Source organism: Podarcis vaucheri, assembly GCF_965113315.1.
Source record: "Podarcis vaucheri genome assembly, chromosome: 7".
Taxonomy (NCBI): Eukaryota; Metazoa; Chordata; class Lepidosauria; order Squamata; family Lacertidae; genus Podarcis; species Podarcis vaucheri.
This window is the reverse complement of record NC_138765.1, coordinates 52004675-52022692: the sequence shown is the minus strand read 5'-3', so window position 1 is coordinate 52022692 and position 18018 is coordinate 52004675. Positions and strand designations below refer to the sequence as shown.

The window sequence follows — 18018 nt, the reverse complement described above, 5'->3', positions numbered from 1 at the left end:
ATGTCGCCACATCAGGGTGCTGCAGCCTGTTTTCCTGGTTACACAAGTTGGTTCACATACCTCCTATACGGTAGTGAGAAACGAGAACTATAGCGCCTGCGCAGTGCAAGCCCGTAAGATAAACAAAAAGCGCATGCGCTTAGGGAGCCTGAGTGATAGGACAATAATGGCTCATCGGCTGGCGGCGGCGGTTTTATCGCCCCCTTTGGCCGCCTTGTGGAGAGGCCACAGCCGCGGACTTGCGAAGTTGGTACCGGTCCGGCAGGTGAGGAAAAGGCGGGTGCTGTTTTGTGTGTTGCACTGTCGTAAATACAACGGCGCCCTCCCTCTGTTCCCCAGAATGGTCTGAGATAGGAATGGTGGTCGCTGGTTATGTCATCGCCGCGCGCCAGCGCTTCCATGACAGGTATAGGCCATATTCAGTGGGCGTGGTCATTTAACCCGGGCTCTGGATTGGCAGAGGAGGAGAAGCGTGATTTGTATAGTGACATTAGAGTTGCGGATTGGCTAGAGATGTGTGCAACTGCTTTGGATAGCAGTCAGTGGGCTACACTGCAGGGTTGCTGTAAAGCTGCTCAGCGAAGTAGGGTTGATTTCTAAGCGCGCAGGATCCCGAGGTTAGCCGTGCGCTTCTGCGTGCGCAATATGCCGATGTTTAAGTATGGACCACGCGCCCTTGCTGAGCTCCCCTCTGCTCAGCAATAGCAGGCCACATAGCAAGGAGAATATCTTATGCCTGTTAATACATGCCCCTATCTCAACCGTAGCTGTCTTCCTTCTTCGACATGGGAATAATTATCCTTTAATGCCCCTGAACTATGGGGATCACAGCACAAAGCCTTCCCTATAGGACTAGCACAAGCCACTCTCACCTTCACCCTAGGCTGCACACTGGCAGAGAAGGGCATTAAACTGACCCTCCCATGGGCCGTGTTAAGTTCTTTTCCTGGGATAATGCTAGTTTTCAGCTTCTGGTTTTAGAACTCCTGGTGCACAAACTATTCTGCATACAGAGCAGATACTTGGTTTTGAGGCCTTTCTGGCCACTGTGTTGCATATTTGTACCTTTGACCTTGCTCAAAAGAAAGGGGGAGGGACCCTTGCTGGCCCTCAGGAAACCAATGCCGCCCTTTGCTCTTTTCAGTGGTGTGAGAGAGTCCATCCAGGATGTGGCATGTCCTTCCATCACTGGCTGTGCTCCAAGCCTGAAGGTATGTGACTCCAGCAGAAAAGGGCTGGCGCTTCTTGTTTGTGGCTGTGTTGAGAAGAAGAATGTCCTGAGATTTTTTTCCTGCTTAATTGTAGAGCATGTTATTTGCATATAGTAGGTCCCAACTTCCATTTCTGGTACATCCCTTTAAAATAATCTCAGGCAGCAAGGCTGGCAAAAACATTTGTTGGTGCCCTTGAAGCCTGCTGTCAATCATGATAGACAGCCTCAGCCGTCATCGCTGAAGCTTTTCTTCAGGCAGCTTTATACTTATTGACCTACCAGCCTCCTATCAAGCTTTAAGTGTATTGTGTGGGCATAGAAGGTTGATGTTGAGGCACTTCTGGTCATTTCAGCGTTAGGGAAGTAGAGCATTGTGGCAGCGGTGGGGACCTTGTCGTGTAATATAGAGGCTGGAAAGAACAAGACTGAAGCTGTCAACAGTAAGATCTGTTTTTGTCCTGCAGGCTTTGAGAAGAAAGATGAAAAGAGACAGGGTCCAACAGAGGCAGCCCCTGATAATAAAGGTAAACACCTTCTTTTCCATGGCTCGGTTATAGAGCATCTGCTCTTCACGCAGAAAATCCCAGGTTTGATTCCTGGCATTATTCTCCATGTAGGGTGGGAGACACTCTCTGCACAAAACCAGAGTGCCGCTGTCTAGTGGTGCAAACAATCCTGAGTGAGATGGACCTTCACTGGTCTGACTCAGTACAAGGCAGCTTCCTTTGTTCCTATGTTCTTCCCCCTCATTTACTTCCCTAAAGTTGTTTAATGCCTCCCATTCCGAAAACTGGTCCATATCTCATAACTCTCCCCAACCTGTTCTGCTCCCCCTCTACAATGCAGCCAGAAGCCTTTTAAAGCCTAACGTATAAGCATTTCTATTTTTTCTCTTCTTCCTAGAGCCTGTTGGCTCCAAAAATCCCAGTCTTTCCAAAAATACCTGGGGAAGCAGTGGTGGAGAAGGCAAGAGAGGACGGAAAGATGAGGATTTGGGGTGGTGGAATCACATGCAGAAGGTATGTGACCATTTTCTCTGTTGCATTTATGTCACTGAAATGTCCTATTAGCCACCTAAAGCTGCTGGAATCAGGAATGGCTAAAGCAGAAAAGAAAAATGAGACGATGATAGCAGCCATATTGATTACCTACTTTTTGCCCCCAGGGAGAGTTTCCTTGGGATAATAAGGACTCCCGGTACCTGATTGTCATGGGAGCTGGCATCCTCACAGGATTCTTCTACCTCTACTACCGAGATCCAGGCAGAGAAATCAGCTGGAAGCACTTTGTGCATTACTACCTGGCTAAAGGAATGGTGAGGCAATATGCGGCAGGCCATCCTCTTGCTGGGGGTGGAGGGCAGCTCATGTATGTATTCTATTCTATTCTAGCAGTAAAGTGTAGGCACCTGGAGTATGCATTAGGAGCAGGAGAGTGAATAGGGGGTGATTGCCCTTTGCTAGGAGTTCTCTGTGGCCACAACATACCATTTTGTACTCAAGTGAAGCTCCACCCAGAAAGATTCACTCTCACTCTTTCTGGCCCTATCCACACCATAGATTTAAAGCACTCTTATACCACTTTAACAGTCACAGCTCTCCCCCCCCCCCGCCCCAATATATGGTGTAGATGTGACCTCTCCTTCCTTCCTTCCTTCCTTCCTTCCTTCCTTCCTTCCTTCCTTCCTTCCTTCCTTCCTTTCTTCCTTCCTTCCTCTTAAGGTGGATCGACTGGAAGTGGTGAACAAGCAGTTTGTCCGGGTGTTCCCAATCCCTGGCGCCACCTCAGAGGTAAATAATTCCAGGGGACAGAGGGATGAGGTGGAGAAAGACAGGGGAGGCCCACAATCACTGCTCTAGTCTGACACACAGTGGCGTAGCGTGGGGGGTGCAGGGGGGGCCGGCCGCACCGGGCGCAACATCTGGGGGTTAGGGTTAGGGGGCGCAAATCCACGGGTTAGGGGGCGCAAATTACTTGCCTTGCCCCGGATGCTGACAACCCACGCTACGCCACTGCTGACACAGTTAGACCTTTGGAAGAAAAGCTGTGTGTGTGTAAGGCACAGCAGTCTGGTGGCAAGGGGGTTGGGTCCATAGAGGTCCCTTTCACACCTGAAACAAGAGAAGGCTCTGTATATGCCAGGGGGCGTGAAAAATCAACACCTGTCCTTGGTTGCCACAGAAGCACATCTGGTTCAATATTGGCAGTGTGGATACCTTTGAACGAAACCTAGAGGCTGCTCAGCTGGAGCTGGGGATCAGCAGCGCCCAACAAGTGTCTGTGGTCTACAGCACCGAGAGTGATGGGTGAGTGACATGCCCCAGAACAGAAGCAGCTGTGCTAAAACTGCCCAGGTGCCACCTGCTGTAGCTCATGGGCCTTCTGACCTTCTCCTCTTTCAGCTCCTTTCTCCTGAGCATGGTGCCTAGCCTTCTGCTGTTGGGCTTCCTGCTGTTCACTCTGAGACGTGGACCAATGGGAAGTGGGCGAGGAGGGCGAGGAGGTGGGATCTTCAGTGTTGCAGAGACGACAGCAAAAGTCCTGAAGGACAACATTGAAGTGCAGTTCAAGGATGTGGCCGGCTGCGAAGAGGCCAAGCTGGAGATCATGGAGTTTGTGAATTTCCTGAAGAATCCGAAGCAGTACCAAGATCTCGGGGCCAAGATTCCAAAGGTGCCCACTTTTGATTTGTAGCCAATTCATCAGGTTACACAGACAAGTCCAAATGGCCAGTGCCTTTGGAGGAGAGGTGAAGGCAGCAGTTGGCTGTCCAAGACCACCATAAATGAAGCCCATCAGAATAGTGTCAGCTTGGAGGGTTGTAAGTGAATCTTCCTGAAACGAGGGACCTCTGAGCCCCAGCAATGTTGTGCCATTCCAGGCTTTGAGGTGCTGCTGATGTGGGTTAGCTGACCAGTTAAGGGAGGGACTGCTTGTCATTGGGCCGTATTGCTGCCCCACCTTCCCTCGTGTTGGCCAGCCTCTTCTCTCTTCCAGGGAGCGATGCTCACGGGGCCCCCGGGCACAGGCAAAACCCTCTTGGCCAAAGCTACTGCAGGAGAAGCCAACGTCCCTTTCATCACTGTGAACGGCTCTGAGTTCCTGGAAATGTTTGTCGGAGTTGGGCCTGCAAGGGTGAGATTCTCGCAAAACGTTCTGCATTGGCAAGCTTCTTAAACAGAAAGGGTGGTTATCCAAAATCAGGAACTCACCTTGTAACTATACCTTCTGGGAGATAATAGAAAGGAGTCTAGGAGGCTTTGCCCATTTGATGCTCCAAACAGATGCTCAGTGTTTGGGCAGGTGCCTGAGCAGGGGAGTCTCTTGTTCCTTGCACCTGCTTGCATATCTCCCTCAGATGCTCAGCTGAGCCTGCCCTTTCTCCTCCAAAAGGGGCGGGAATCTTTCACCTTGAGTCCCATCATCAGCACCCTGCCCCAGCTGCTCACCAAACCAGACAGCTTTCTTCCCAGTGGGTGGCTCAACTCTGTGGGGAAACCTCTTTGTTTCAGGTTCGGGATATGTTTGCCTTGGCACGGAAGAATGCCCCTTGCATCCTCTTCATTGATGAGATTGATGCAGTCGGGAGGAAGCGGGGCCACGGGAACTTTGGGGGCCAGAGCGAGCAGGAGAACACACTCAACCAGCTGCTGGTAGAGATGGATGGTGAGATGGAGCAGAGGCATCTTGAGGAGGGAAGGAGCTGGCATGCTCTTGTCTCCCTGGAGAAACAAGCAATCTGAAGTTCTTGCCCCTGTTCCTTAGCATTAACAGAGGCTTCTGTGTTAATGTTTCCAGACCTTTAATATGGTTCCTGCCTGGGATAGCTTGGCTGTTCCCAGCTGTGCCCCCTGCTCCTTTTGCCCCATCACCATCTTTAAGATCAAGTGAGAGCACCCCTCATACACAGCCCTCCCCTCAACTTGGTGCCCCAACCAAATGTGGCTGGACTCTGAACACACACCTTCCCCATCCAGTGGTTAGTGGTGATGAGACCACCTGGAGGGTACCAGCCCTGGGACAAGGCTGCTTTAACGTGTCCAATGGTTGGGGATAAGGGAGAGTTTGTGTTAGCAGAATGGAAGGGGCATTAAATTGGGTTCTAAACTGGATCTTTTTAGTTTACTTTTAAACCATTCTGAAGGTGGGCTTAACTAGTGACCTAGTTTCATAACTACAGAAGGTTACATTCTGAATTTTGTTGCAAAGCACTGTATTTCAATCCGAATATGTTAGCTCCCCTCCCCTCCACTAGAAGGCTTGGAAGATGTTTGGGGAATGTGTTCTGTGCACAAAATTGCAAGAGGCATCCCCCCCCCGGGAGCTGATCTCCTCTCATTTCCTGTGCAGGGTTCAACAGCAGCACAAACGTCGTAGTGCTTGCAGGCACAAACCGACCCGATGTCTTGGACCCGGCGCTGACGAGACCTGGACGCTTTGATCGGCAGATTTATATTGGTAACAGATGCCATGTCTAGTCTTAGTTGTGCTCACTGCTTTTGCCTGTCTCCCTGCCTGCTACTGGAAGGTTGCCCCTGGAAGGTTGCTCAGAAGGGAATGTAACCCATGGTTTGAAAAGGGTTGCCTATCACTGCCTTAGATAGCCCCAGCTCTTCAATGAAACAACATCCTCCTGTTGCTCAATCAGCAGGACCTACTGGGAGGTACCCAGAGTCTTGATGAGCTTCAGAGAGACTTGCCTTGACTTTTCCTGACCTGACGTGACCTGCTTGGAAGAGGCTCCAAGGAGCAGAGGGGATTTCTTTCTGCCCCTTGCTTTTCTCTCTCATTCTGATCGTTATGAGATATTTTTGAGTCAGGAGAGGTTTCCTGGGATATTAAAGCGGCGATCTCTCAAGAATTGGGAAATTTCAAACAGATTAAAATTATTTGACTTTTATTTATTTTTTTATAATCATATTTATTAAAATTTCCAATAATAACAGAATAGGAAAATAAGAAAGATAAAGGAAAGAAAGAAAAAGAGAAACTAATTTAGACCCTTCTTTTCATAACCTTCTTTCTGGGACTTCCTCCTTCCCCTCCCGATTGTATTCCCCTTTATCTAAGTTGATTCCACAAGTTCTCATCCCCAATTAAACCTAATATATTATACTCATAAACCAATTTAAATTTACACCATCTTAGCATCACTCCTCGTCTTATAATAGAACAAAATTTTCCCCAAGATCCGCTCTCATTCCTTCCACGAGTTCCCCCTTTCTAAAAAAAAGAAAAAACAGAAACGTAAAATATCAAAGTTATAAAGAATATAAGATAGAAAGTATAGAGAAATTCAAAAAGTTGGTTACAAAGCCTTTGGATTCTAATGTTCCCCCTCCCTTCCCCGGTTTTGATTCCCCATGTCCATTTGTCTGTATGTTGTCGGCCTGGAGATCTTAAGTCCACAGCCAAATTTATCTCAGTCCATCATGCTGTTTTCTTCGGATTTGGTTGTCTTAATGATGTTTAACTTCGAAAATCCAATCTAATAGAGGCCTTTAATTTTCTTTAATCTTTTGTTGCTCCTCCCATTATTCTTTCCGTGTCGTATTCAGTCATCTACTCTTTTATTTCTTGGTTTCTCAGGTTTCTGTCTTGTTCAGCTGTCAAAACATTCTTGTTCCAAAATTTAACGTCTCTACAGAGGTTTGTTATTCAGGGACACAGACTTACGTCCAGTTCCTTTCTTGCTTCAATAGAAGATTCTATTGTGTTATAGTCACCTCTGTAGACAAAATAATATTTCAGTTCTGCAGCTTTCCCAGGAGATAAGACCTTTGCACATCCCAGAGTAGTTTTCCACATACGACACTTGTAATGTCCCGAATCCCCTCTAGAGGGATTACAATAACTTTGTATCCTCTAATCCAAAAGTCAATTTGTTGTTTCTTTTTCCCAACAGTTTATATCCATATTTATATCGAATTGTAACAAAATTAACCAACAAAGAACTTGTAGCAAAGTCCTCTTTATAATTTCCAGTTTTGACAGCTCCTTTGACAGCTGTCAAAATCTCCATCTCTCTTCGCCAGGCTGTCCGAATCGCCCCGGTTCCCAGGGGGGGGGTTGCTTTTTCCTCACCCTCGACTCCTCTCCTCCAGCACAGTTCTTATAATTCACATCGTGGAGTTGGTAATTTTTATCATCAATAAGCTTCTGAATAGATCTTGGTTTCTCAGTCCTTGTTTTAGCATGTTTACAATCAGGGAGGGGACTGACTTCCTTTTTTGGATCCCCTCCCGCTCGTGCCAAATCCGGAAAAAAATTTCTTTTTTCCTCCTTTTAAACCCGGTTGCCCAATTACTCACGGGTTGTTGATCAATTGTCCGAATTTCCTTTGGAAGAAGCCAGCGCTCTCCGCCGAATGGCATGCGGCTGCGCCCGGCAGGGGAAGCGGAGGACTCAAAGCACCACGCTACTCCCCGGCGCCCGATCCGTAGCCTTTAAAAAGGCTCTTTCACAAGCCGGGAGAGCGATAACGGTGCCAGCCGAGTCACCATGTCCACGGGATCCGTTCCCGTGGTTTCTAAGGGTCCCCGCGTCGCCGGCGCGGTAGGACCCAGCCCCTGCCGAGCAGACTCCCTCCGGAGCTCGGAGGGAGTCCGCCATTCGGCGATGGCGCCAACCCGGAAGTCCTAAAAATTATTTGACTTTTAGAAGACATCTGAAGGCACCCCTGTTCAGGAAAGTTTTTAATGGTTGATGTTTTATTGTGTTTTTAATGTTTTGTTGGGAGCTGCCCAGAGTAGCTGGGGCAACCCATTCAGATGGCCGGCATATAAATTTATTTTGCCCTCGGTCCAGTATACCTGAAGGAGCGTCTCCACCCCCATCGTTCTACCCGGACACTGAGGTCCAGCACCGAGGGCCTTCTGGCGGTTCCCTCACTGCGAGAAGCCAAGTTACAGGGAACCAGGCAGAGGGCCTTTTCGGTGGTGGCGCCCTCCCTGTGGAACGCCCTCCCACCAGATGTCAAGGAGAACAACAACTACCAGACTTTCAGAAGACATCTGAAGGCAGCCCTGTTTAGGGAGGCTTTTAATGTTTGATGTATCATAGTATTTTAATAGCCTTTTGGAAGCCTCCCAGAGTGGCTGGGGAAGCCCAGCCAGATGGGCGGGGTATAAATAATACATCATCATCATCATTCTTCTTCTTCTTCTTCTTCTTATTATTATTATTATTATTATTATTACTAAATAATTATTATGGAGCATGACCAGCCTCTTTTAACTCCTCATTTCTGAGGACTGCGTCTTTAACTCTCTTTCCCCAACCAGGTCCACCGGACATCAAAGGCAGAGCATCCATCTTCAAAGTCCACCTCCGGCCTCTCAAACTGGATGCAGATATCAGCAGAGATACTCTGGCTCGGAAGATGGCAGCCCGGACCCCAGGATTCACAGGTGAGATGTGGGCAGAATGCCAGCATGTGGACGGGGGAGAGCAGGAGCGCTATTGGTCAGAGGGGGCACCTGAGCGGGAACCTGTAGGGCAGGCTACCCCAACCTGGCGCCCTCCGGATGTTTCGGACTACAACTCCCATAAGCCCAGCACATGGCAGAGGCTGTTGTGGGGCTTGGCATGACTTCCTTGTTTGACTCATTTGGCTGTGTTGTTTCTTTGGAAGCAGAGGTTGCAACAGAAAGGCAGGAGCAGGAGCCCCAGTTCTGACACAGTCAGGTGCTATTTGTTACTTTGTGGGCCTCTGCCATCTTGTCAGAGGAGCCTTCCTGCCCCACCCTGCTGCTTGGCCTGGGGTCTAAGTGGAACTGGGTAGCCTGAGGTGAATGGTCCTTCCCCACAGAACAGTCTCTGGCAGCTGTGGAGGAGCACATCTGCTTTGGGAAAGAGCTTGCAGAGTCTGCGGCAACAAGCTTCAGTGAGAAAGAAAAAGGCACAGGGATATGGACACCCCTACCCCTCCTTGAGTTAAAACAGAAAAGGGCATTGCCCTGCCACACTGGATTAGGAATGCCAAGGAAAGAGTTGTTCCTTCCCCCTGCTTTTCATGATTTGTTCTCATGAGAGCCAGTGTGGTATAATTGTTATCGAGTGTCAGACTAGAACCTGGGAGACCAGGGTTCGTATCCCCCACTCAGCCAGGAATCTTACTGGACGACATTGGGCCAGCCCCCACCTCACCCCTCACAAGGTTCTTGTGAGACCATAGTGGGAAGGGGAAAGCCATAAACACCCCCTTGAGCTTCTTGAAGGAAAAGGTGTTTAAATATAGGAAATAGAATAATAATAAATAAATGTTTTGCCAGCTCTGAAGGTGCTTGAAGGAGCTTTCAGGCTGATCTGGACTATCTCTTCCTTGGAATAAATTTCAAAAGACCTTCTTAAAGCTCTGCCAAACAGAAGGTTGCTGAAGACGCCAAGTTCCCTTTTCCTTTAGCTGTTGCACTAACATATCTCTCTCTCTCTCTCTCTCTCTCTCTCTCTCTCTCTCTCTTTCTCTGTCTCTTTTTCCAGGTGCCGATATCTCCAACGTTTGCAATGAGGCTGCCCTCATTGCTGCACGACACGCCAGTCCCACTGTGAACGAGAAGCACTTTGAACAGGCCATTGAGAGAGTCATTGGGGGTGAGGGTCCCTGACTGCTCACCATGCCAGCTCTGAGTACCAGTTGCTGGGGAACAGGAGCACAGGGAAAGCTGTTCCTGTAGACTTCTGCCGCCGTGGGAAGCAGGATGCTGGTTTAGTTGGGCTTGTGGCCTGATAAGGAGATGTCTTGGCAGGCTGTCAGATCCTGAGCATTTATTTCCAAGCAAATCTTGCCAGTTTCAATGGGGCAAGTCAGGGTGCGATTGCACTGGCAGCTTCCTGCTGATTTACTGGTGGATATGCCACTGAACGTGGCCTCTTCTGTTCTTCCCAGGCCTTTCACACATTGCTTTTTAGGCTTCCCAGACCTGTCTGGTCACTGTGGGGAATGGGGTGATGAATTAGATGCCCCTTTGGCCTGACCTAGCTTCCCAGTGACCTATGGCCATCACTAGACCTCCAAGTACTTGCCTATCCCCCTCTTGATGTCATCTCAGCTGGCGACTGTCATCATATCTTGCAGAAGTGATTTCCAAACATTCTTCTTGGGCAGGGGTCAGCAAATTTTTTTAGACGTGGGCCGGTCCACTGTCCCTCAGACCTTGTGGCAGGCCAGAGAAGCAGCACTGGGGGGGGGGGGGGCGGAGCTGGAAGAAGAGGCGAGGGGGGCAAGTAGTCCGCCCCAGCCCCAGCTGCTGCACTTACCTGCTGCCACTGCCGCCTCCGCTGCTGCTTCTTCTTGTGGATAGGCAGAGCGAGCTTGTCTGCTTCGCTCTCTGGCCCACAGGAGCACCAGGCAGTGGCATTGGAGGGAAGATGAGTGGCGCAAAAGGGCTAGCTCCAGAGATGGGCTGCTTAAAATGGTGCTCAGCCAGCTCAGCCCAGCCCCCTTCCTCCTCTAGGCAGGGCAGGGAGAAGCCAGGAGAAGGGAGGGAGGAGGTGCTGCTGCGGCATGTGTGAGGGAGGAGGGGGGAATGTAATGGCACGTGGGGAAATGGCGCAGCCCGAATGAACAGAATCCCCACGCCGATCCATGGACAGTCCATGGGCTGGATCCTGAAGGCAATTGGGCCTGATCCGGCCTGCGGACCTTAGTTTGCCGACCCCTGTTCTTGGGTTTGTGTGCCTCTGCAACAAGAGCCTCAGCTACTGCCTTTTGCTCCTGAGAAGAGCAGAGCTGAGCAGAGCAGAGCCCTGCTGAGTTTTGTGTGGGTGGAGAAGAAGCATTTGCAGTTCCCCAGTAATTTTAACAACCCAAAGAGAAGTGGTCCCCAGAGGGACCCGGCCTTGAGCAGTCCTCTGCAGTTGCAGATACTTTGCTGTGGAAACTGTTAGTGAAAGGAAACTGAGAAGCAGGACAGGGAGAAAGCTTCCCTAAGGGAAGCAGAGGCTTAGCGGCTTCTGTGCTGCAGTTGGAGCATTGCTCTGCCTCTTGTGGGTGAACCAGCTGACCATATTGCCTTACAGCTTCTGGTTGCAGAATGTTCCTATAGCAGAGTTAAAGAAGCGAGTCTTTGATCTTCTCTGTGGAGGCAAGAATTTAGCATTAACAGCTTGCAATTAGAGCTCTCGTATTTTCCATCATGAACAGCAGGTTTTGTGTGGATTCTCCAGTGGGTTGGTATCTGCTGGGAGTGTGTGGTGAGTGAAGAGCTTTCTTGTTGCTTTTGACAAACACTGCACTTTCCTTCTTCTCCCCCACCCCCCTTCTTCCCTCTTTCTCCAGGGCTTGAGAAGAAGACCCAGGTCCTGCAGCCAAATGAGAAGACCGTAGTGGCTTACCATGAAGCTGGGCACGCTGTGGTGGGCTGGTTCTTAAAGCATGCTGACCCTTTGCTCAAGGTGCATCTCCCCCAGCCAGTGGAAGCTCTCCTAATATAAACACAAAGCAGGTTGTGGAGCGGGTAAAGCCAGCTGAGCTCCAGTTCTTTTCCCGAAGGGCCAGGTAGCTCAGTGAAGGTCCCCATTTGGTTCAGAAGGCTCAACAGGGTTGTTCTGTCCCAGGTGGTGGTCTCAGTCAGATGAGGTTCCAGCCCCAGAATGAGGTTCCAGGCAAGAGTTCAGGTTCCAGCAAGCCAAGCAAATTTAGGTGAAGTCCGCTTTTTGGTTAAGTAAAAAAACAAGGCAAAGTCCAGCACCTGGAAAGGTAAAGTCCCAAGTAGCACTGGGAGATTCATACAAGCTAGAGATTCATACAAGCAAGCTACATTATTGCTTCAGCTGCAAACCGTCCCGGTCGGAGGCCTGAGCAGGGCTTCAGCACAGTCCAGGTGGCTAGCTATGCCTCTGCTGGGAGCAGCCTCCGTTCCTTAAAGGGGCCTTGCCTGTAGGCTCCAATGGAATAGGAGAGACGGGGGCTTCTGGCAGGAGTCCTCTGACCAAGAGAGTGGCAGTGTGACTTCCTCAGGTGGTAGTGAGATGGGCTGCTGGGCACAGAGGTGCTTCCAGGAGACCAGGGTCAGTTGTGGCTGATGTTGAGGTCACTGCTTCATGGCCTCATCCCGCTAACCTGGAGGGTCTGCCGTCCCCTTGAGCCTCCCTAGTTCCGGCTCCAGGTGCTAATTGCCTCCTGGCAGATCTGAACTGAATGAGGAAACAGGATCTGGGTGTTCCTTGCAGGATAGCACCCCAGGATGCTCCTGTTAAGCTAGGAGCAATCTAATGCAGGATAGGTCCTTGACTTCACTTGCATTGTCGCTGGATCAGGGGCCGAGTCCAGAGGCAAAGGAAGGAAGGATGGTGTAGAAAAATCCCCCTATATGGCAATGCTGATTTGGAGCAGGATAGCAGCAAGGGGGCATACAGGGAAAGGGCTGCCTGTTAGTGTAGGCAATACTGAGCTAGATGGACCCATAGTCTGACTCAGTATAAAGCAACTTATTACAGCTGGGTTGGACTCAAAACAGAGATCTCCCCCCCCCCCCGCCCGAAGTGCCCAGCTGAGTCAGACCCTCCCTTTGCCATTCCCAGCAGGGGCGAATTGCTCTCTACTTCCAGAAATAGTTGTGTGTGTAACAGACTGCTGTACTTGCAGATGACAGCTGATGAGAGCAATTGGCGTTCCTTGTTTTGGAAATCACTCTATGTAATTTAGGTCCCTTCAATACAATTTTTTCCCCCTGCATGTAAATCTTTGCCCTTCAAGGGAACTGCAGCAACCTTTGGGTGATGCAGTAAATGTCTAACTGACTCTGCATGGGTTGTGGGGAGGTGAGTGAGTGTCTTCCGCTCCCTGCTGCTCCACTTTCCTGTTGACTCGAAGCTGGACTGGGCTCTGCCTTGCTGACCTTGGCTCTGCATGTTCCTGGCAGGTCTCCATCATCCCCCGGGGCAAGGGCCTGGGCTATGCACAGTACCTGCCCCAGGAGCAGTTTCTCTACACCCGGGAGCAGCTCTTCGACCGCATGTGCATGATGCTGGGGGGCCGCGTTGCTGAGCAGCTCTTCTTTGGCCGCATCACAACCGGTGCCCAGGATGACCTCCGGAAGGTGACGCAGAGCGCCTATGCCCAGGTAATGCCCCATCAAGACATGCCCTGTGCTGCTGGGTGCCCTGGGTATGAGGACGTAATGAGAGCCCTTTGTCTGATGCAGCAGCTTTGTTAGAGATGCCCTGTTTAGAAGCCAAGGGTAGTTGATAAGTGGAAAGCTCATTCAAAGTGTTGACTTCTTACTTCAGAAACAGAGGTTAGTTCTTTTGCAAAGGCACAGGAACCGCTTACCTGCTCCCCACATCAGTTATACAGGTGTGCAAGGAAGAGCTCTATGCACGTGCACACACACACACACATCCACATGCGACTTAAAAAGAGTCCTGCTGAAGGAGCCAGCGGAGACCCACCTGGTCTAGCATTTTGTTCTTGCAGTGGCCAACCAGATGCCTCTGTGAACTCTGCAAGGAGGACCTGAGTGCAATAGCACTTACTCTACTTATGATTCCTAGCAACAGGTATTCAGAGGAATACTTCCTCCAATAGTCGAAGTGGAACATAGCCATCTTGGCTGGTAGCCGTATTTTTATCCTCCAGGAATCTCTCTAATCCTCTCAAGGGCAGACTTGAGAGTGGAAGGAAAGAATGAGAGGGAAAGAAATGTCGGAGAGTCAGTCTTCTGGTCAGAGCAGGGGGGAGGTTTATCACTTGCTAAATTTGTGCCCTGCCTTTCCCCACCAAATTGTAGGATCCAGGGATAATTGTCTGACTCTGCGTTCACAGCTTTGCATGCACCCAGGCTGGTGCCAGCTGCCTTGTCTGGGCTCTGCTTCACTCTGGACCTTTCTAACGTCTAATTTTGCAGAAAGCAAGCTTCTGTCTCCCAAGACCTGGGAATGTGAAACTCTTGGGAAATTGGGGCAGCTCAAGATGGAGGCCCTGGGGCAAGAGAAATAACCCGGCACCCCATTGTCTCTGCCACTCCCCGCCCCCGCTGCCCCCGGTCCTGCTGCTGGCTCAGGAGTGTTGCTCTCTTTCCAGGTGGTGCAGTTTGGCATGAGTGACAAGCTGGGTCAGGTCTCCTTTGACCTGCCGCGGCAGGGTGATCTGATGCCCGAGAAGCCTTACAGCGAAGCCACCGCTGAGCTGATTGACGAAGAGGTGCGTGCCTTGATCAACACGGCCTATGAGAAGACCCTGGAGCTGCTGACTCAGTGCCGTGGCCACGTGGAGAAGGTACGGAGCCAGGCAGAAGCTCCCTGCTGACTTGTCCTGCACTTCAAATTGGGTCTGCTTGCTGCCCACAGCCCACGTGCCACCCCTATTTCAAAGACGCTGAAATGGGACACATTTGCAGGTTAAATGGAGGCAGCACAGCAGGGACCATTAGAAGCAATGAAGGACATGGAAACTACTCTTGAGGGGAACAGTTTAATTTTGCTGCAGGAAGGAATGCACAGTGGGAGTTGTAGCTTCTCTCCTTAATTTGCATTATGTTTCTTAATGGGCTTCTATAGTGTTGCTTGATCTCCATAGCCATATATTCATTGGGTGATATTCAGCTAAGTTCTGCACAGAATAGACCCATTGGAATTAATGAACATGACTATGTTAGGGCCATTAGTTTTGGTGGGTCTGCTCATGACTAAAACTTAGTTGTCCTAAGACAAATAGCAGAAGTCGCTGATCTGGATCAGGGCTGGCATTAGCACCCAGCCTCCTTGGGCACCTGCAGGGCTCCCAGTGCCCAGCAGGGCTTAACACTGACACGTTGCTCCTCATAAAAAATTCTGCCATGGCACTCCAGGTAGCTGTACCATCTTAATTTCCCACAATGCCTACATCAGGGGCGGTGTTGTTGGTCACATGGCTGGTAGCTCCAGAGGAGTCCAGTGACCTGTTTACTTTTTATTTTGACTCTTGCAGGTAGGAAAGCGTCTCCTAGAGAAGGAAGTCCTGGAGAAGGCAGACATGGTGGAGCTGTTGGGGCCCAGGCCCTTTGCAGAGAAATCCACCTACGAGGAGTTTGTTGAGGGGACCGGGAGCTTGGAAGAAGACACCTCCCTCCCCAAGGGCTTGAAGAACTGGAATCTCGAGCAGGAGGAGGAGAGAGCCCAGGAGAAGGCCTCTTAGGGAAAGCGGGGCCAGCCTGAAAAGAAACGCATGGCACATTGTCCATTGGTGAAGCACCAAGGCCTGTTTCTTTGGCTGGGGGCAGCATTGCCGAGAGACCAGCTGAGCCTCACTTTGCTATGGAATCATGGAACACTGTCAGGCTCCCCTTCCACCAAAGGACCAGCAACAATGTTCAAGGACCACTGTCTGCAGCAAGCAACCTTCTTCAGTTCTCCCCCTCCAACGAAGGACATGAACTGGGATGGTTGCTTGGAGCAGAGAAAAGCAGGTGCCCTCTCCTGAGCTGATCACAAACAGCCTCTGTGCCTCCAGTAAACTCATCGACCATCTGACACACACAGACCCAGCAGTCTGGGAAGGTAAGAGCTTTCCAGGAGACCGCTCTTCTCAAGGGACCAAGGGCTGCCTTATTATGCTCAGTGCCTTCACTCCAGCTTCCCCCCTGCTTTCCCTTCCCTTCCCCTCCCCTGCCAGCCTGCCTTGCAAATGGGCAAGAGTGAACAGCAGAAGGCCATGCAGAAGAATTTCTGTGAATCTTGAGAACCCTGTGGACTTATCTAAGGGTGGAAGTGAATAGGTCTGAATAGGAACATGGTGCTAGTTTAAATGGTGCTACTTGAATCCTTAGCTTCTAGTTCTGTTGGCATAAGGGGCCCCAGAGGATTCTGGGGGCAGGAGCCCCAAGAAAATCCAAAAGGGCCACTCCAGACCATGGCTGTCCTGTGTGCAACATCAGCTGCTTTCCCATTGCCTGCAGAGCAACCTCCTTTACACAGTGCCTGTTATTTCTCACCACCAAATGCCTTCCCTACAGAGGAGGCTTTGTCTTGAGGGCAGCAGTGCAGGAACTCCCTCCTGGTGGTTTAGGCAGTTTATACTTCAGTCTCACCTGAGTCCCTGCAAAGGAGCAGCTCAGGGCACCTTTGGGCCCTTTACTTCCTGCTGCTTTTGCCTTGGAAATGTCACCTATGGTGGGCAACCAGTGGACTTCCATGCAAGACATCTTAGTGGCTTCGGGGCTCTATCTCCTAGATCAGTGTTGGAGCAGTCAAGGCAGGAGGATATGCAGCCCAACACACCCCACCACCACTTCCAGCACTCCTTTCTTGGCACCTTGTGCTCATTTGCCAAAAAGCTTAGAATTTGTACCTGTGAGGGTTTTGATGTGGGTGTGTTGTGCCAACTCTATTGTAGCCGCTGCCTTTGGAACCACTTCATCCAGCCTTCCGCCAGATGCCAAATCAACCTGGCATTTGCCCATGTATTGCCCACTGGGCAGAAGTCATCCAGAACCCCCTGCCCCACGTTGGCAAAGCCTCCCATGTAAAACCTGTGTGTCAGCCTTGCTCTTCCGTCTCCACTCCACCCCCACTGCTAGCTGCTTCTGCTGTTTACTCACTTGAATGCTGGTCATTCCAAAGCATTTGACCGACCGGCTTCTGAAAAAGTGACTCAGCAGAAACAACGCTGACTAGCTCAGCAAAACTGCTGGCTTTACTGAAAGTCATATTTGCTACAATCAAAGACCAAAATAAGTTTGGGCACCACCTTCTTCCAGGAGTCCAGCATAGGAGCCGTCTTCTGCATGATGAGTTGCTTTTTTCTTTCCCTGTCCTTGAGAACCTTTGCAGGGAGTCGCATTTTCACATGAAAGGTGCCCCACATCTACCATATAGGTATAGGTCAGACTTATGTGTCCTTCTTGCCCAGTAATGCTGCATTCCCCAGCCTTTCCCACCAGGGGTCCTCCAGATGTTTCAGAACGGGCTGATGGGAGCTGTAGTAATTGTAATGGTTTTGTCTGTTTTTATAGTCTTTTCTGTTGTTAAAACCTGACCTGGGACCTTAGGGTTGAACCAGCGGGCCACAAATCTTATAAATAAAACAGCTCAGAGCATCTGAAGAGGACCAGGTTGGGGAAGGCCAGCCTGCCCTGACTGTTGCAACTCTCCAGGGCCTTGAGCAGAGGTCATATGGATTGTGGGCACCTCTGAGAGGCCTCTTGGTTTGCACTCACTTCAGTAGGTTTTCCCCTTCTCTCCTCTTCAGCTTTTTGCGCACATCCCATAAATTTAGCCCTGTATAGAAGGAGAGACAGTGTGCTGCTGAAGTGTGTGCAAGCGTAACCTAATTTAAAAATGAAACACTCAAGCCCCCGAAAGACAACCAGGTTTCTAAAGAAGAGGAAAACCTGTATCTTTTGTAAACAAAGGCAGATGTGCAAACTTTGGTAAGCAGATCTGCAGGGAGGGCAACAAGGAGCAATAGATAAAGTACCAAGAACATTACAGATAGCAGTGGTGTGATGTGTCAGTGTGGGCACTACTGAATATATATCTCAGGTAAAATGGGAGGTATATGGAGGCTGAAGGAGGTGTGTAGGATTAGCAGGTTGTGACAAAGCCACTGATGAGGGGGAACAAATCAGGTTGGGCACAAGTCATCCCCAGTTGAGTCTCAGTGTTATCGGTAGGGAGCAAGAAAACACAGTTTGCAAAAAGCAGATTTTGTGGGCTCTGCAGCTGCTGGCTGGAAACTTACAGCACCCCACCCCCACCTCACTTCCATTGTGCTGTGGATTCTGACTTCAGCAGCCTTTCCTTCCATGCAAGGACTAGGGAAGGAATCTATTGGACTTGGGAATGCAAGCGTATTTATTTGATAAACAGCCTGTTTTCTTCTGCAT

At 50.1% G+C, this 18018-nt stretch overlaps 1 protein-coding gene across 2 annotated transcripts; it reads left to right on the top strand.

Moving 5' to 3' along the window:
* The first annotated feature begins 116 nt into the window (after positions 1–116).
* On the top strand, positions 117–18017 carry LOC309538066 (mitochondrial inner membrane m-AAA protease component AFG3L1-like). 2 transcript variants are annotated; one of them, XM_082233314.1, is made up of 17 exons: positions 117–265; positions 1145–1211; positions 1678–1737; positions 2117–2232; positions 2379–2528; positions 2935–3003; positions 3395–3519; positions 3616–3886; positions 4211–4348; positions 4726–4879; positions 5564–5671; positions 8497–8622; positions 9695–9805; positions 11493–11608; positions 13078–13278; positions 14238–14432; positions 15123–18017. In XM_082233314.1, exons 1-17 carry the CDS (start codon positions 134–136, stop codon positions 15327–15329), a joined length of 2346 nt encoding a protein of 781 aa, XP_082089440.1. In that variant the 5' UTR covers positions 117–133; the 3' UTR covers positions 15330–18017. The 2 variants fall into 2 exon arrangements, with proteins under 2 accessions (XP_082089440.1, XP_082089441.1); XM_082233315.1 differs by lacking the exon at positions 13078–13278.
* The last annotated feature ends 1 nt before the right edge of the window (position 18018 follows it).

Coding starts and splice junctions, on each gene's coding strand:
- LOC309538066 (XM_082233314.1), top strand. CDS start 134: ATGCGCTTAGGGAGCCTGAGTGATAGGACAATAATGGCTCATCGGCTG. Junction 3,520..3,615: donor TACAGCACCGAGAGTGATGG/GTGAGTGACATG, acceptor CTCCTCTTTCAG/CTCCTTTCTCCTGAGCATGG. Junction 4,880..5,563: donor GCTGCTGGTAGAGATGGATG/GTGAGATGGAGC, acceptor TTTCCTGTGCAG/GGTTCAACAGCAGCACAAAC.